The sequence below is a fragment of the Ictalurus punctatus genome, chromosome 11 (assembly GCF_001660625.3).
Source record: "Ictalurus punctatus breed USDA103 chromosome 11, Coco_2.0, whole genome shotgun sequence".
NCBI lineage: Eukaryota > Metazoa > Chordata > Actinopteri > Siluriformes > Ictaluridae > Ictalurus > Ictalurus punctatus.
Genome location: NC_030426.2, coordinates 17,230,517 through 17,250,604, shown reverse-complemented (window position 1 = coordinate 17,250,604; position 20,088 = coordinate 17,230,517). Strand labels below are relative to the sequence as shown.

The window sequence follows — 20,088 nt, the reverse complement described above, 5'->3', positions numbered from 1 at the left end:
AAAAAAAAAAAAAAGTCGCTAATGGGGTCTGAAAAGTTGCTTAGTTGGGAACACTCGTCTGCACTGATAGCTATATAAAAGGCAGCTAAGCTCAGTCTCTCCCCAGCAAAAACAAAATACAGAGGGAGAGGGAACGTGGGGTTTTTCATTTATGCACATTCTATTTGAAAAGCAATAAAATACACAGAGGACCCAAATGAAAACAATTTGCGCCGCCCTTCCGATCTCTCCACGCCCCCTAGTCGAGAACCACTGTGCTATATAAATGTGGTGCAAGAAGATCTTTGAGATAAGAAGGAGCTTGATCATTAAGAGTTTTAAAGACAAACCACAGAATCTTAAACTGGATCCTAAAATGGACCAGGAACCGATGGAGCGGTGCTAAAATTGGGGTGACATGATCATATTTGGAGACGAGCAATTTCAAGTTCTACTTGTTTGTATATTCATAGCTGCTTGGTAGACAAGTATGTTCAACAACCTACTAATTTACTGTGTTTCACCCAACAAAAATTTGCACTTGGTATGCAGCTTTGTTTAAACACAATGCGCTTCGTGGCGGTGCGGCACACCTCAATTCTGTAATTACATTCTGCAAGACACTTTTTTGAATACCACCGCCTGCTGCACTACACACATCGACCAAGATGGGATCTGACTGATGCAACCAAGCATAATTAAGTCTACTGCAAAGCCGACATTTAATTTACCTGTTAACACAACACATAGCCACCTCAAAGTTAAACACACAAAGAGAAATTAAAAAAAGCTAGCTGGACTCTAATATGTTTTATGTGCAATGCTAGGAGAGAACATCACATGGTATAGCTGAATGACATTTTGTCGAGGGAGCAAATGTTTAGTCTATATTACAGCACTTAACTAGCTTGTTAGTTTTCCATACTTTCATACATTACTTTCGCTACCATTTTTTCACCTCGTCAAGGCCCTGATTACACGAGTGCATTTTCGTTTTTGAAACTTTCGCTACGGTTACGCCTGTCCTCTACGTTACTCCGGTGTTTACGACCCTCAAAAACGGAGACTTTTGGAAATGCTGAAGACCCCTTTTTAGTTTGAAAACTCCGGGCCCACGTTTCAGTGTAAATAGACCAAAACGAAGGCATGGCCTTGCCCACATTCGCTTCCTGATTGGGTCTTCTGGATCATTGCGTATCCTTCCCTGATTCGTCAAGCCCCTACCATATGACCGTTACGCTACCTTGATTATATATGCAATAATACCGAGACTGAACCGCAAGTTTTGTTGGCTTTGTTGTCATTCTTAGCAGCCATTGTGCAGTTAAATTCTGTATTTTATAAAACTGAAGATGCCTACATGCGCAAGAAGCGAGCTATGATTAGAGTGATCGGCAACCAATCTCATTTCAAGCGGCGTGAGCCCTACATGGAATGCCAGTTTGTTGTGCTTGCTGGTAACCATCAACCAACTTCCTGTTTGCACTTGTATGCGCATGCCCAGTGTGAAGGAATGGTCATGTGACGTGTACTCGGTCGTGTTGTGTGGACGCAGATCGTTTCTGAAACTCAGCGGAAACGCCAGTGTGGACGAGGATCGTTTTCATTTTAAAACGAAAACGCTCTAGTGTAAACAGGGCCTAAGGTTTCCAAGCAACCAGAACATGTGACATTACTAATGAATTTATGATTTTAGGAATTTATGACCCATGGGAGGACTTTTAAAAGGTTTCACAGCCTCATGCTACCTTGTTTCATGCAAAATGGACACAATCATTCGTAAAAACTCAGATGCAAAAATGAATACATAAATAACACCAGAGACTGCTTTATCAAATCATGACACGGTGCTCGCTCAGGGTGTGCTTCCACATTTACTGCTGCCTTCATATTCAGCGTGCAAACACGAGGAGAACATTTTAAACGAAAAAAAATTTTTTTAAAGAAATGCTCAAGTTAGACATTAAACTCAGGGTTGTTGGATTAATTCAGCAGCATTCATCCAACAAAATCCTTCTCACTTATTAGAATTCCTGCAACTGGTGTGCGAGCTGGAGTTTTAAAATGCTTGTGATCCGAGCTGTGTCTCTGCTATCAGCAGTTTCAGTTCATGCCTTTAATGAAGCAGAGAGAGGCAACAAACAAGACAATTAACCATGAAGTGGTTGTGTTTACTGGCAAACACAAACCATGATAAACGATTAGAAATTTAATATGCTGTAAAATAACCCAGTTACAACAGCTGCAAACAGCATTACAGACATTAGATAAAGGGAAATACAATAAGGCCATGTAGATATGAAAGTAAGCGAGTAGGGAGTGTGTGTAAAGGCAGCTGCTGTGCAACTCTGTAATCACTTTGCAAAATTAATTAGCCTAGAATTTCCTTTATTGACGATGTTAAAAATTTGTTTCATTTTGAAAGAAAGTGAAAATTGAACTTTATATATATACATATACAGGCTGGGAACCTGATTTTGTTTAATAACACTTTCATGGTATCAACAGAATTGCTGATTGATTCAGTCAGTTCTGTTGACTACATTTCTTCTTACTAATATACACTAGAGATGCACTGATGTATCAGCCAATAATCGGTATCGGCCGATAGCCCATAGCGGGAAAAATAGCTTTTATCTGCCGATACCGATTATTGTTATTATTACCGATTATATAGTTTAAAAACATCCGATGATCAGGGCCGATTATATCCTGTCAATCAAAAGAGGGCGGGAAAACACATTGATTTCATGCTGTGAGTAAAGATGATGTCTCTTGTGTGGAATGATGACAAAACTGCAGTTTGTAATGTCTGCACTGCTAAAATTTCACACCGGAAGTGAGCAGCAGTGAAGTGGGAGTTTCAGCGTCAAGTCTAAATTTTGCCGCGCTGCCCGAGCTGAATTAAAGGGCCAGTACACTGTTGAAAGACTTAAATGAAGATGAGTTGACAAAAAAGTATATACTGCACAGAAAAATATATTTGTATAGTAGTATATTTCATATCCAGTTAATGTTAATATATAAAAAAGTTTATATCATACATTACTAGTTTGATGTTCAGTGATGGAGTAGAAATACTTGTGTTTGTGGTGGGTGAATGTGAAACTAACAGGAGTTTTTTTTTTTACAATTCAGTCAATGTTAATATGAATTAATAACATTCAATAAGTTAAGAAATCTTACTTTAATCTTCAGAATTTAGTTCATGTGTTAATGTTAATTAGAGTAATGTGTTTTCTGTTTCTGAGATCAGTTACCGAGAAACAACTTGTTGAAATGGAGAGAATAAAGTTTTTATTTACATTTCTTTCAGAATTATGGAATTGATTATTATTCATTTAAAAGAAGGCATAAAAGGTAGAACTATCGGTATCGGCCGATACCACTCTGATAACTCTGGTTATCGGTAGAAAAATTTAGTATCAGTGCTTCTCTAATAAATACGACATTTAGGCTTTTTTTTGTACTTCTTAATGTACGTCATTTAAGCCTCTCTCTTTTTGTTGGTTTTTATTTTGTCCACTGTCATGTGTACAGAGTCTGTAAACGCTTTTTCTGCTTCGATTGATGATGTGATGGCACAGGAACATCGCAGACAGTTTGATATCTGATTACAAACTGAATTTATTAGGGTCTATCCATTTCACTATGGCATGTAACTTGCCAATACCCAGATCAAATCATGAGAAAACTCAATTTGGTCTTTTCTGGCTGAATTCAGCCACACACAGACATGTGATGGGTTTTCCCAGGCCACCGTGTCATAAACAAATTCTGGCACATATACGGTATGTAGATACACATACACCGATCAGCCATCACAATGAAACCACTGACAGGTGAAGTGAATCACATCAATCATCTTGTTACAATGGTACCTGTCAAGGGGTGGGATATATTATATCCACGAGTCCCCTTATCTGGATCTGCGTGCTATAAAACCATATGTGAAGCCCACTGTAAAAAACCTGGGTGTTGTTATGGACAGTGACTTTAAACTGGATAAACAGATTAATTTAGTAATAAAATCTAGCTTTTTTCCAGTTGAGGAAATTATCCAAAGTCAAGTCTTTTCTGTCATTTGATGATTTTGAAAGGGTTATGCATGTTTTCATCTCGACCCGCCTTGACTACTGTAATGGCCTTTATGTAGGTATTAGCCAAGCCTCCCTAACACGTTTGCAGATGGTACAAAATGCTGCTGCTCATCTGTTAACAGGAATGTGCAAGCGAGAACATATTACACCAGTATTGGCTTCCCTTCACTGGCTTCCTGTTCATTTTGGAATTGATTTTAAATTTTAGTTTTACGTATTTAAATCGTTAAATGGACTCGCACCAAGATATCTGTCTGATGTAATACAGCCACATGCTCTATCAAGAGCACTTAGGTGCGCTGAACATTTACTTTTGGCCATCCCTCGAGCAAGGATGAAAAGCAGGAGTGGCCGTGCTTTTGCAGTTGCAGCCCCAAACTTTTGGAATAATTTGCCTCTACATATTAGGCAGGCCCAGACACTTTCTGCTTTTAAATCTAGTCTTTTAACTCAGTTTTATTCTTTGGCGTTTAACTCAGTACGAGTTTTATGTTTTGTTGTTTTTAAAAGTGCTCTAGAAATGAACTTTGAGTTTGATATATTAGGCAGTAGGTGAATCATCAGGTCGCAAAGTTGATGTGATGAAAGCAGGACAAATGGGCAAGTGTAAAGATCTGAGCCAAATTGTGATGGCTAGACGACTGGGTCATGGCATCTCCAAAATGGCAGGTCTTGTAGGGTGTTCCCGGGATGCGGTGGTTAGTACCAACCAAAAGTGGTCCAAGGAAGTACAACCAGAGAACCAGTGACAGGGTCCCAGACCAAGTACACCCCTTCATATCAACAGTATTCCCTAACACACCTACACAATATTAGGCAGGTGGTATTAATGTTATGGCTGATTGGTGTCCTGTTTAGGCCATTTTATATTTTGTGTTTAAATGTGTTCAGATATTATTTATATTTTATTTATGTATTTATTGTTTTTTTTTTGGTTGTTGTTGTTTTTTTTAAATAAATGGCATCCCTTTATTGTATACTTTATGGAGTTACAGACACTTCCCACTTAAATTTTTGTGCCTGTTCTTGGGTTTTATAATATTTATATAACCAGCGACAGTTATTGAGTAGCCATGACGAGCCGTGGTTGGGGGTTCTTCTTCTTCTCGATGAAATATTTGAGAAAGGGAAGCGAGGAGAGAAGAGAAAAGGTAAATGAATCACGTGAAAATGAATCACATGTAAATGAATCACATGAATATGAATCACATGTAAATGAATCATATGAAAATGAATAAATAAATTAAAACAAAGTTCTTCTTAAAGCTTTACACTGGGGGAAGTGACTGAGGTGAGCCAATAGGTGTCAGTCTTCACTATAGCCTCGGTGCCACTACAAAGAGGTCGTATGATCAGCGTCTGATAAGGAACAAGGCCATAAGCCCATTGCAGCAACATTATAAATGGTTTAGAAAGATACAAAGATCATGGAGGATGCTTGATCTTACTAGCTCACGTGTGTAGGTGTCCAGTACAGTCTCACCTGAAATCCAAAGGCGCTCTCATCCATCAGTGGAGGTGGAGGGAGGGATGAAGAAGATGGCAATCCGCTGGTGTCCACTACAGGGGGAGGTGGTGGAGGGTAATCACCTGTAGATTTCAGAAAACAAATACCAAAATTAAACGGCTGGAAAAACGTTATAAACCATGTAAGTGATATACGTTCAGGAAAAACATAAGAATGAACCATTAAAGCAGCCTTGCATGCACCAGAGTGTCTGAAAAAAGAATCCTGCATTACAACAGGGGGATGCAATACTTCAAGATTACATTTTGTTCTGTAACAGGCAGAGACATTACATGTCCTCATAAAACTGGCGCGTGTATGTGTGTGTGTATCAGAGTTTGGACTCATATTCTTCCTTAAAGTTTCACACACACCCGTATCATTGTGATAATTTGATTAACCAAATGACCCTAAGCACTGATAAGCAGGTATTTACTAAGATTGAACAAGCAAACTGTGTGTCCAAATCTAGTTAAAACACTGTGTTTGTCCAGCCAGGAGCATGGCAACATGCCAAACGCAGAATTCTAAAGTCCAGTGCTAATCCCTGGATTGGGTTGCTCTAGAGGTTTCAGGCTGAAGGAAGATCCTGCCGCTAAACTAGATCCTGCTTGGCTGTACTCCCAGTTCCATTCTAGACTGAATGGCTTGAGCATGTACTTCTAGTGACCAAACCATAATAGTACTTTGCAAATGAATGGCTATAAGACCAAACAGGAATTAGTTGCCATGTTCTATCTTTGATGAAACTTGTCCAAAAAAATCATTTTCCTCCTTGTTATTTTGGGCCTTGTATTTGGTTTTATTATAGTCTAATTAACATCACTGATGTAGTTTATCAAAATCTAATGAGAAAATTAAAGAGCTGTGGTCATGCAATAGCTCAAATCTGTACTGATAAATTAGACCCAAGTTCATGGCATTTCGCTCAGTATGTTGAAGCTTCCATGCAGAAGGAGGTTTATGTAAAACCTTCATGGCCTCCAGTTACTACTACTCAGCAAGACTTCTTAAGTGGTCATGAACTGGAAAGAAAATCAGTAAAAGTCTCTGTGCCAACCTTTATTCTTCCTCTTCTATACTCTTGCTAGCGCTCTCTCTTCCCTCCTTCACTTGGCCTAATGAGATACCTTTGGGCACTGGAGCAGAATGAAGATGCCAAGGTTCTTCTAAATGGCCCACAAATATTTAACGTTGCAAGTGTTTTAGAGAGCATTTTTCTAAATGGAACAGCCAGAGATATCAGTGGGAAGAGCAAGGATTCAGGGAATGGAGTTTTGTGGTCTTCGCTCATAAAGCAAAACCACTTCTGTAGCTCTTAGACTTCCTATACAGGAGCTCAGTTTGAGTCAAATGCTAAGTCTTAAATCCAAAATGCTAAGAGCAGAACGTTGGTCTCATTCAACACCTATAGTGAAAGGCTTGCCTCACCTATACATCTAATTATACACTGTCTCTCAATGAGCTCACCAACCTGCTAAACCGGTACTAAAGAAAGAAACTGCCCAAGAGCTTACAATGACATTATTGTTACAATGAAAGCCATCTTAAAGCTGTGAGGATCTGAACCAGTGGTATTTTCCTGGAAGCCATGTTGCTATGCACTGGTTTCAAGTGACCTTAGGCAGTGCTTGTGCAAACTGTGATAGTGGAATTTCTTCAAAAATCAAGCATTTCTCAGATTGAGGTCATGGCTCAGGCTTTTCAGGAAAGTGTATTGTGTCTCTCCAAATAAAATATGGACCCGTCTGTTTTAATGAAGAGTTTCTGTTATTAGTCAAATTAAATTTATTTATAAAGCACATTTCATGACAACAGCAGCTGATCATCATTTTAAATAATATTATAACACAAAGAATTCAAAAAAGATTTCAAAATAGCTAAAGATGGAGCAGACCTCACGTGAAAAGGGAGTTTGGGACCAACCACAGAAAAGGCTTGATCACACTTAGTCTTAGTACAACAACGAGGGACAGATTTATAAAAAAAAATAAAATAAAAAAAATGTTGATTACATCCTCTCAATGCTCTAATAGGAGAGTAAAGGTGAAGGTCAATGATGTACTGTGGAGCAGAACCATACAGCATTGTATGTATAAATTTGAATTTTAACATCAATTCTAAACTTGACAGGAAGCCCGTGAAGATAGGATCTTACCTGACAGAATCTGTGCTTTCTGTACCATTCTCAGCAAACCCCTTCAAAACAGTTGTGTGTGAAAATCTGAGTACACACCAAGAGTCAACTATCATGCTAAGTCACCTCAACCACTCACTGCACCTATTTGAACGGCATATCCAACAGATAGTCACTTATTGTATCCTTGTGTTCGCAAGGTTGATTTTCCCGTTGTAAACCAGCATACAGAATGTACACATATGAAACCAACCTTCAAGGTTGTAAAGCTTGTGGCCATCGGAGTCCAAGACTTCTAGAAATGTTCGAAATGTACAATTTTTGAGATTTTAGTGGTGGACTTTATATAGTGGCGCTCTGTGTTTATAATGTAATTCGAAGATTACAAACAAACAATATATTTTGAGCATATCAATAGAATTTCAGGGTGGCATGGTAGCACAGGTAACTCTGAAGCCTCACAGCTCAAGTTCTTGTTTGAGTGGAGTTTCACATGTTCTGCTAGGTGAACTGGCTAGGAATTTCAAGATGTCTAGGAATCAACTTCCGAATGTAATGTAGTACATACTGTAGATTTGGTCTTCTTTTATATAAAAAAAAACAAACAAAAAAAAAAACCGAAAATTAAGACTTTGGCAAACTTTTACCATGTGAAATATATTTCTAACCTTATGATAGTACGTGAACAATACTTAAAGGAACAAATGGCAAAAATCTGATAGATAGAAAGTCTGAAAGCACAGCGTACTGTTCTCTAAACAGACAGTGACTGGAAATCGGTATGACATTTGCATCTTCAGGCACTGGGAACACTGTTTCAGTGAAAAAAATATATAAATATAGAAATTAACAGACTGTCAGCTCATTCTTGCTTGAAGAGATAGCACACTGGTTCCTGTAATGTCTATACAGTGTCTTGTGGTTGGATTGGACTATTGTTAGTCACAAAAACATGTCTTTTCTGATTTCCAACCACAGCATCCAGATCTTAGACTGGAGTGATGTTTGCTGGTCTTAGCCTAGGCTTTAGAAGCCGCAATGGGAGATCAGATAGGCCGTGTGCCATGAATACGAGCCGTTCCATTTGTGCTGACTGGAGAGCCTGAACACTGTGCTCTCACTGATGAAGAGAAGCAGCAGGAACACTTACTTTATGTCACACATTATCACTTGCTCTTTATTGAGTTATTATGCACAAGTGGCTGCTTTGTGTGTACTGCATTCTAATCAGCAATTAAAGTTATTTGAGAGCACCATAAAAGGTTTAATTTGTAATTGGGAACATAACTATTATTAAGGAGCTGATTCAAAATGCTGTGGAGAGTTTGGTAGGATATTACCGCTCATGAACCAAACTTCCTGCAGACTCAAGCACACATTTCAGACAATTTCACCTGTCGTTTTGACCTACCACCTGTTGTCCAAAATCCTATGTCATTAGTCTTTATATAATACTTGTTTTTTACTGCTTGGGGCAATTTTCTAAGCCAGCATATGAAATGCTGGGTTGATGTGGCAGCACATATTTCATAAGTTATCCATAGCTGGATTGAAGAATTAGAAAAATATCTCTCATCATTGATCTAGAAGCAATAAATATGAAGATATAAATTGTGTTTCTCTTTTGCTGAACAATCCGAAAAAAGTACAAAGTACAAAAACCAATTACGCAAACATATAAATATACCAAGTGATGTAAACAAACTTACAGTCTGTCAAGGACGGTCAGAGTATGATAATGACCAGTGGGAAATTCCCAAAACCTTATCCCTGTGGGAAAAGCCTCCATACACACCATGTAGCTACCATAATCACTCCCCACATCCTCACTACCTTCCACAACAGCTTGGTAAATAAATGCTATTCTTAATTAGCTGTAAAAGACAGCGTGGCCGATTCGTTGCATCATGCCGCTGCAAACAGCAGTACACCGACTTTCTCCTAGAAGGGTACAGGAGCTGAAAAAACTGGCGTGTATGGATTTGAGTGGAATTCCACAGGGACAACAGAGGGAAGTTTGAAGTATCAGACATGAAGGGAGATTAAACTATTGCGAGGGAGTGAAAAGAGTGGAAAGGTGATGAATTCAAACAGCTATTCTCAGCAGGAAGATCTTCAAAAAGAGTCATTGAGAAGTGCTTAGCAGAATTGCTAACACACTGCCAGAGAAAGAAAAAGTCAAGGCCTTTGATGAAATAGTGTATACAGTCGTGGGAAAAAGAAACTACACCCTCCTGCAATTCTATGTTTTTATTCATCACTGCCTAAATAACAATTGTGTGGTCCTCACCAGCTTCTACAAACAAGCACATAACCTCAGGTGATGAAAAAAATAAAACAACAGATTTTAATGATGTTGGTTCTCTGAGGCGTCATGACCTCAGAGAACCAACTGTTGCTGCTCATCATTCTGGGAAGGGTTACTGTATAAGGCCAAACAATTTGAAATGCACCATTCGACCATTTAAGACAGTCGTCAATTTTCTAAGGAGTGGGTATACCAGCAAATTAAGTTCAAGGTCAGACCTTCTAATGCTCGAAGATATAAAGAAAAACCCAAGAGCCACATCATGTGACCTACAGGCCTCTGTAAGCACATTTAATGTTTATGTTTATGACAACACAATTAGAAAAAGATTGAACGAGTATGGCTAGGAAAAACTCCCTTCTCTCCAAAAATAATATGGACCATGACTTAATGATATCCTTTGGACTGATAAGACCAAGGTGGAGTTGTTTGGTCATCATGCACCACAAACACCTCATAACAACTTCAAGCATGGTGGTGGAGGGGTGATGATTTGGGCTTGTTTTGCAGACCCAGAACCTAAAAAGCTTGCAGTCGCTGAGACACAGATGAACTCCATTGTATACCAGAACATTCTTGAGAGAAATGTGCGGCCATCTATCCAGCAGCTTACACTGGGCTGAAATTGGGTCATGCAACAGAACAATGATCACAAGCAGGCCAGTAAATCGACATCTGAATGGCTAAAGAAGAAAAAAAAAAATCAAGGTATTGGAATGGCCAAGTCAAAGTCCAGACCTCAACCCCAGTGAGTAAACCCATTGTTCTACTTCTTAGGGAAAAATGACTATATATTGAAATCAGTTTTCATATTGTCACCTGGGATTATTTGTTTGTTTACAGAAATTGGTGAGGACCACATAATATGATAATGACGTCCTGATCAATAAAAACATAGAATTGAATGAGGGTGTACTTTCTTTTCCCCATGACTGTATATCTACGTGGGAATAGCACTGGCCACACATTTATGCTATATAAGCATTACTTGCATTCCTAAACATGCCTTAAAATGTGTGTATGCATAAAAGGAATTAATGAACAATACATAATTGATCGCAAGCTTCGCATATCCAAACATGCAAGGATCAGTTAATTGTAATCATATCATTATTTAATTATATTTCACACAAAATTCCATCACATCCTCAAAGGACTTTTTGCTTGAGATTGTGGCAGATGTGAAGGAGGAAGGGAATTTATACAAGCGTCAGGGTTTTTTTTTTTTTTTTTTGTCAAGAAACAATCCTTGTGCCGAGCTCCTCTGGAAGCTTCCTCTTCTCCTCGCGGTACAATCAGAGAATTGATATGTTCTTCAAGGGTCGATCGATTTCCAGGTCACGGGCTAGAGGACGGAGGAGCGAGGACCCAAGGAAGCATCAATTTGAGTATTGAGAAGCACCCAGGGTGTATCTTAGCAATAAGCTATCCAGCAGGCAAAAGCATGTAGCTTAGCAACAAGCTAACCTGCTAATGTTAATGACAAATCTAATGTTGATGATTACCTTCTCAAAACAGCGATTAGTATGGTCAGTGTTATAGATTTGACAGTGTTATAGATTTGACTGTGTTTGTATATTAACTCAGCTTAAGCCAATACTGCTATAAACTAATTTAAAAGTAGAGAAGGGGAACTTTACACTATATACAGTGTAAGCAGCCAAGTTGATTTTACGTCACTCCGTAAACAGGGAAGGTACTGGTAGTTGAGAAGACTACCCCAAGTTTGACTACTTGAAATCGCAAGTTCCTGCAGCTATTACTGGTTGTAGGTGCAGTAGATGCAACTAATAGCTTTTATAGAGTTCCAGATGCCACACCCATGGGCCACAGAGTGACTTATATTTTCTGTACATTTGTCTGGCCACAAGATTCAGGACTTTGAAAGGTTTTGCAAGATATAGTCAGTAGATTAAACAAAGTTCCTGTCTTAAAAAAAGAATCCTGTCTTTTTAAATTTTGTCTGAGGCAGTTAGTGGTGAGTAAATGAGATCTTTTGTTATGGGAAAATGCCTGTGGTTGACCATCTGCCATGTCAAACAAATTGCCTCTTTCTGTGAAAGCAGGTGGTTCTTGGCCTTGTGTATTAATGTAACGTACCAGACTCTCTAGCAAATGCTAGAAGTCTGGCTTGCATGAAAGTAATGCAAATTCGGTATCGGACTAATGTTGCCATCTGTATAGTAAGCTTTGAAAACGGTTACCTCTCCAGCAGTAGTTTTTTCAACCAACTAAGTTCTTAAACCAACTGTTAATATTTCTCTTGGAGATGGCACTAATTTACAGGGTTCAGATTAAATTAAGATATTTAAAACACCCTAAGGTGTCACGGTGTCTTAAGTTCAAGTCTTATATCATGTAATTAAAAGTTAAAATTTTACTCAATTATATTGTGCAAAACAGTAGTCAATGTCGCTAGCAAGCCAGCTAACTATTAGCAGGACTGTAGTAACTGCAATACTTAGCATTATGCTACTAATACTTTTTCATGAAACCATGGGTTGAGCATTCACACATTTTCCATAGTGAACACATTGCCGCTAAATGAAATGAAAACAATTACATAAAAAGTTCAATAAATCGAGTGCAAAAATATTCAACTCCAACACTTCGATAGAAAGAGCAGTGGATGTTTAGTCGGTTAAAGGTCACAGTGGTTTATAATTTATAAACTAGCAGCTAATCTCACTAGCATGCTAGCTAACCCTAAGCTATTATACTGTGCAAACCAGCATCCAAGATCCTTAGTGTGCTAGCTATCCAAGATCATTTGGCTAAAACGTGGTTAGCGTCATTATTTTGAGATGCATTTATTTATATGACAGTAAACTTGTATTCTCAAATCTGATCAGTAGTTGTTTAATTTTCTAACAGCAGCTCTGACAATAATTCCAGCTGTAATACAATTGACATGTTTATATTAAATGCAGGGTTTAATTTCTACAGAAACATCTAATTCACAGTAACTTGAATCCAAGTCTAATATCAAAAAACGTGTATTATTAACAAATCAAATCATGTAATCGTTGATATGGTGACGTGTTCTGTAAGGAGAGGCTTATTTAATATTTATGGAAGGAGTCTCCAGTGTCAGGGCTTTGCAACAGTCAGGACGGAGAAATCGCTAACACGATAAACTACATTTTTGGTCTTGTTAACTTTAAGAGACAGAATAACAAGAGAGTCTGGTGAGGGAATGACTGTTTACAGCTGTTATAATCTAAGTGATAACAGGAACTTGCCTCACGAACATTCCAAAACATTCAATGTAAACAGTTAAAAAAGCATGATGTGTCATTCTTTAATATGTTAAAATAGAAATCAATGGAAAACTGTTGCAGAGAGGGAGTGCTGTTGGGAAAATAACCAATCTTGGATCTGTAACAGTAACTCTGCTGCATCCCACCACACGCTCGTTCATTATTTTCCTATAACAGCATGACCCAAAGTGTTTAATTCCTTGCTGTTTGGGGTAATATGATTAAAAAAAAAAAAAAAAAAAACTTTCCAACCTGCCATTTCAGTCTACCACCATTACATGTAGGTACACAACATGGCTAAACCGTGGTGGATGAGGGTGAAGGACCGCAGTAATGGGCACCATGTTGCGTTATAAAGCCTACATGCTGAGTTCAGCAGAGTGTAATGCAACAGCCGAAAATAAAATAGAGGAATGTCGGGCGGGCGAGAATGAGGGGCTGCTGAGTGAAGAGGAATGCTAGCTAATAAAAACCAGGTCAGAGAGTGAACCAGGGGGCCTTAAGTTCAAGTGAGGATACAGTGGGGGGGAAATAAGCGTTGGATGCGTCAACATTGTTTTCAGTAAATATATTTCCAATGAGGTGATTCACATGAAATTTTCACCAGACTTTGGTATTAACTCAAGAAATCCACACATATAAAGAAATCCAAACACTAAAGTACATTAATGAAGTTATGTGTAATAAAGAGGAATGACGCGGGGGGGGGGGGGGGGGGGGGGGAGCATTGAACAAAAGAATGAGGTCCCAATAACAAAATGTTTAGACAAAACAAATTAACATGTATGAAGTGATATTGAAGAAATGTATAGTACCATGGAATATAAAGTAGGAGATGTGATAGCTGATACAAAATGCTCCCAGCTGAATAATAATTAAGCAAATAAATAAGAGAGCATTAGGTTGATCGGCAAATGAGACGGGCGTTAGGAAAAAATCCCTATGGTGGTTGTTCAACTAAGATTAAATGCACATTCGTTTGATTTTTAGCACTATGGACAATAACAGTGATGCTGTTCTAGTGGTGCTGATCTGAATAAGGTGTTTTACTGATGAGGTCGGCCAACAGTAGCACAGATAACAACTCATGCTGCCACACAGATTCCTGAGGACCTCTATAGATCTGCAGCCACAGTGACAATACCTGAATAATATGTTTACCAAAACAATTCACTCCTTAACCCCTGTGCTGTATTTATGCCAATGTGAAATTTTTAGTATTCACTGTTAAAATGTAACGGGCCATTCAAATCTTTATAAAGCTCCAAAGTGGCGCAACAGACACAAGCACTTGCTGTAGCGCCCAGAGACTGTGAGGTCAAATCGTGAAGATGCCACAGTGACCCGTGGCTGGGAATCCAAGAGAGCAAAATCAGCCGTGGGGCAGATAGGATAGAGCTTTCCTCCGAGTATATCACCCAGTGACACAGCAGTTCAAAAAGATGTGGTTGGCTGGCTTCACATGTCTCAGAGGAAGCATGTGTTAGCCTTTACCCTCACTGGTTGGTAGCTGTTGAATGATAGTCACTAGTCCACTGACATTAAAAAAAATCTTTCTAAAGCATCTTTTTATTATTATTATTATTATTATTATTATTATTATTATTATTACCTGTAGTTTCATTACACCTTTTAAAAGAACCCAAATTCTTTGTTGTTTTTACAAGATTTACACTTCTTTAATTATTATTATTATTATTATTTGAATTCATGGTGTATAAACTTCATTTACCTGAAGTTACACCACTCGTCCTTCGGTAAAATAAGCACAATGACTTTATAAGGCAAAATTATGAATTCCAGAGAGTAGAAACGAAACAATATGTGAAAATAATTACAACTGAGCAGATTAAACCACACACAAGTTCAAATTACAACAGTCTAGTCTGACTGAAGATGATTTCGATAATGATTTAGTTATATATTTTCTAATAACTTAATATGTCATAAATAAATGCATTATTATAACATACCCTACATCTTGTTTTATTTTTCATTCTCGTATTTATGACTTGAAGAAATGTACTTGCCTGCATCCTTCACTAATACATTTGTAGCCTATACCAATCGTGAGTATTTGTGGAAAGCTACTGCCAGTTTTCTCATTTGTAGAATACACAGACGTGAGTAAAATGTAAATATTTACCTGATATTAGCCTAAATAACAAGCTGTTTAAAACAAGGCCGTCTACAGTAGTTTCCAAAATGAGTGATCACCGTTTATCAAGGGTGAGCGCTGATTATAGTTTACACATTGCTGATATATGATTATACTGTCTATCGGCAAGCACTAAAAGCAACGTTTCATTTGCAAACCTAACAAATTCCCATTCCCTCTCCCATTCAATAAGCCAAGTGGCAAAATATACTCGTAACGGTGTGCATGTTCTAAATGTATTTGCATGTTACTGCGTAAATAAACGAGAAACGCAGTGAGGGGGATCTCTGAGATCTGACAGGAACACCGCAGCCGTAGAAAATTTGAATAAAATAACTAAAAGAAGCAACAACACCAGTTTGCATTTGATGTGTTCAGATTACATTGGTCTGGACTAAGTTATTAAGCCTTATGTCAGTCAGATGAAAGAAATCATCTGAGTTCCTGAGTTTGTGTAAATTTATGGAGAAGGTGACTCACTAATGTGAACCTCAAGTGATATTCTTCAAATCATATCACTGACGTGTTACTGAAATGATAAACACACAGTGGGGGAAATAAGCGCTGAACGCACCAGTAAATATTTTTCCAATGAGGCTATTCACATGAAATTTTCACCAGACATCAGTATTAACTCAAGAAATCCGCAGATATAAGGAATTCACAACATTAAAGTCCATAAATAAAGTTATGTGTAATAACGTGGAATGAAAGGAAAAAATATATTAGGGTAAACTAAGAAGATATACTAATAAGACTAGCAATTCAGTCACAACAAAAGAATGAACAGACAGTGTGTGTCGACAGTAGCTGACTCGCTGCAATTGCTGAGCTGCATTATTGGAACATTTATCAACATATGAAGCCAGTTTCGTGAACCTTTAGTTCAGTTTGGGCTTTTAAAAATCATTTACACACAACTTTATGAAAAGCTTGATAAATGAGGCCTAACGTGTGACGAGCACTGTGTTTGACAGAATGTGTTAGAGTGTAATTTGCTCATTGAAATTTAGCCTGGTTTTGTTTCATTTTCTCCTGCATTGTGAGTTTTGTATTACTTTGTATTACTGGAATAATAACGGAAATGACAACAACAATTTATTGGAATTTTTAAAAAAAGAAAGAAAAAAAAGAAAAAATAGTGAAAGATTGTACCGGATGGACAGCTGCATATACGCATTTATCATCACACAGTATCTCATTACAGACGAGGCACAGGAAGGGTTGTGAAGTGTTTTGTCTGAAATGCCTTTTTATCTAAATTGGCAGAGCATGCCTGGGGTTTCTATAGGAACGGTGAGATTCTCATCGCTGGGTTTCCTGTCATCTCCCCACAGTGACATGCGTGAGTGTGACAGTGACATAACAACCGGTAGACAGTTAACTGATGACCAGCCAAGCGACGAGACAGAAAGAAAACACAAGACCGCAGAGAAAATACAAACTAGAAAGACAGGATAAGAAATGCATAAAGTCCCAAAAAGTTACCCCCAAAAAATAAATAAATAAATATATCATCTATTGCTTCATGCTAAGCACACAATTTCATCAGGAAGCATTGACATTTCTTCACTACACTAACGCGTGGTTCCTGCCATATCTAATCCACACTTTTCCTGCTGCATAATGACAAGATAAAAACGATGAGAAGTAACTAGAAGTACCAGCAAAAAACGTCCGACTTAGTGATTTTAAACCACTTAGCACTTCCAAACTGGTCTATATAATTGGAGCACACGTACAGCGCGTCCTCTTAGCAGAACTTTGCACAAACGTAACGACCGTGCGTTAAATCTGTTCGCTACTGGCTGCAGGCGAATGAACTCAATATTATGACATATTTCCAGAAGCAGACTGAGGACTGACCCTGTTTTGATGAAATGAATGTGTGACACACATCTTTAAGGCATGACAGCAGTCAATCTGCATCCACACAGAACACCAAAAAAAAAAAAAAAAAAAAAAGAAAAGAAAAAGAAAAGAAAAGAAAAAGAAAAAACCCCAAGTGAAGCCTGAGTGATTTTACAGCTCAGAGATGAGGAGGGAGACGGAAACATCACGAAGTAAAGTAAGCACTGGGTGAGATTTTTTAAACCCTTTTCATAAACCACCTACATATATTACAGAAATCAAAGTACGGTTCTGCGGCTTTTTTTTTTTTTTTTTTACGGCTTCTGAGAATACAGTTAACTCCAGAATTATTGGTACCCTTTAAGTGTAAAGCTAGAAATGACCGTATAAAATAAACATTATGTACAGTGATTCAAATATTCCAGTCAAACAAATGGAGAAACTATTTCGTTTTCCTTTAACTAAGATCATTATTAAAAAGATGCAAAAGGTCAGCCGCAGAATTACGTATTTTAGTTTTCAATTGCTACTGGGATTGAATATTTTTAAGATCATGTGAGAAGCGCTGTGCCTGAACTTCCTCAGCTGCAGCTGGAATACTGTGTTTTCGTCAAATGAGACCAAAATCAATCTTGTTCGGCTCTGAAAGTATAATGAAAAGCAAAACAAGGACGACATACAATCAAAAGCCCCCAGAAACTCCTCTGGTAGATCATTGAGAAGATTTTAGCTGAAAATCTGTCTGCTTCTGCCATGTGGTTAAGCCAAAGATGGATCTTTTAACAAGATAATGACGTCAAACATACATCTGTATCATTTTTCCACTTTCTAATGATTTGAAGAGTGAAGTTCGCATGCACAAGTCCAAGGCTATCAAGGAGTTTGAAGTATTTTGTACAAAAGGAGTGTCTACAAGTGTTCTTTAATCTTGTTAGACATTACAGGAAAAGGTTCGGTGCTCTTAGTTTCTCCAAAGAACCTCTGATGTGTGAAATATTTTATAAAGAAGGTCAACAATCCTAGAGTTGTCTGCAAAACTAACGAAAGCATGCTTTAATACTTCTAAGACGATGCGACAATATCTAACCTTCGAATTCCTCAGTACTTCAAAAGCAGGCTTTAGAGAACCTCCTTAACGCTGCTTTATACGATGTCGAGAAGCACTTCCAGGAGCCGCGTTAACCACAAAGCTCAAAAGACACACAAAAAGAAACTTACGAGTGGGACATATTCTGCTCAGATTTCAGCTCGGTGCTCAGAAACACACTGTGTGGGCAAATCGGTGACGTTTGGCTTCTGTGGCATGTACATATGCTTGCCACTTTCTCGTGTCCTTTACGAGAACTCAGCAGTTCCCCCACAATCACCCGGTATGAGAGAAACGAGAGACAGAGCGAGATCAAAGCTTGGCCCATCACACGTACTTAACTATGTCTTTATGACCAAAATCACAAAAAGGCGCACAGAGACAGACCATCTTTCTCACGCTGATTTCATTCTCCTAGTTATTCATCAAGAAACCAAGTTTAAACACCATCTGTAAGTGAGTGGTTAAAATGAGACTTTACCTGAATGATGGGTTTTTCTTTCCTCCCCCCCCCACAGAGCCATGATAATTAGCAACACAGTCTGAAAAAGCTGCTTATATTTGCAACCCGAGCAAAACCAGATTGTAATGGTGTTTGTTTGCACAAAATGAATTCAATTAGACAGTAAAAATACTGCTTTTAACAGTTTACGATAAAACATTCAAACGGATACGTCAAGCAAAAACAAAACTGACTGAAACGGAACTTTCCCCTTTGCTTCAAATGTAGCTGATCAGACCCAATCTGATTAATGTCCAATGTTTACTGCTGTTGTGTGCTGGAACTACTAGGCTAACAGCTTATAGCCGCCTGTTTACCACTGAGTAAACTGCATTCATAACACAGTTCATAACTACAGTCATAACACATTTACCTTTTAGCAGCCAATTTGGATTTAGCTTTAGTTGTATTATTTGTAGTTATTTATTTATTTATCTGAATCACATGATCATTACTGATGTGAAAAGATTGGTAACGCTACCAACGAACCAAACTTAGCTGCTCCTTTTGGACAGTCGTAAGTATAAGCTCAACTAACTGTAATTCACACACATGCACAGAGCAGATCAACTACGTCGCCACACCCATGTGAGCTGTTGTTGATGGTTCCACGATGACAGACCTGAAAGTAAAGAGAGCGCTGAACTATGCTTACAGCTTTCAGCCCTGGCCTGTATGAGCAGAGTGGGGTTGGATGTTCCCTGCTCTGTCAGGCAGATATGGTTCATTCTCTAAAAATGTGAAAAATGATTGATGGAAGCAGCTGCAAGCTGAGCCAAGTAAAAGCTCATATTAACATTCGTCGACAACATCTTTGGGTACGTTTCAAGAACACTACAGTAAAGATGGGACAGGGTCATGGTGGATCCCGGGAACGCTGGGCAACCAGAGAACCTGGAGGGGACGTAACCCACATGGACACGGGTAGAATGTGCCAAACTCCCCATAAACAGTAACCTAAGATCAGGAGAGAACTGGGGACCCTGAAACTACTCGCTGCAACTACATTAAAACTCCAGTGCAACTACATTAATTCATCATTTTCTTCATATTTTACGAAATGTGTACATTTCTCCCTTGCGAGTCCAGTTGAAAACATGTAAGATGGGTGGAGAAGGGGACGGGGCCTCCAGGCATTGTCAGTTCATATCAGAGTGTTCAAAACACCTGTGCAAATCATTCCATTCGTATGTGGATGT

General features: G+C 38.4%; 1 protein-coding gene across 14 annotated transcripts in view; it reads right to left on the bottom strand.

Annotated features, from left to right (window-relative positions):
* The window catches only part of lpp (LIM domain containing preferred translocation partner in lipoma), a 239,637-nt gene that overhangs the window by 97,298 nt on the left and 122,251 nt on the right, over positions 1-20,088 (bottom strand). For all 14 annotated transcript variants that reach the window (XM_053683518.1, XM_053683523.1, XM_053683517.1 and 11 more), the window contains one exon: positions 5,563-5,669. In XM_053683518.1, coding sequence (XP_053539493.1) covers positions 5,563-5,669 — 107 coding nt within the window. The remainder of the gene's footprint in view (positions 1-5,562; positions 5,670-20,088) is intronic.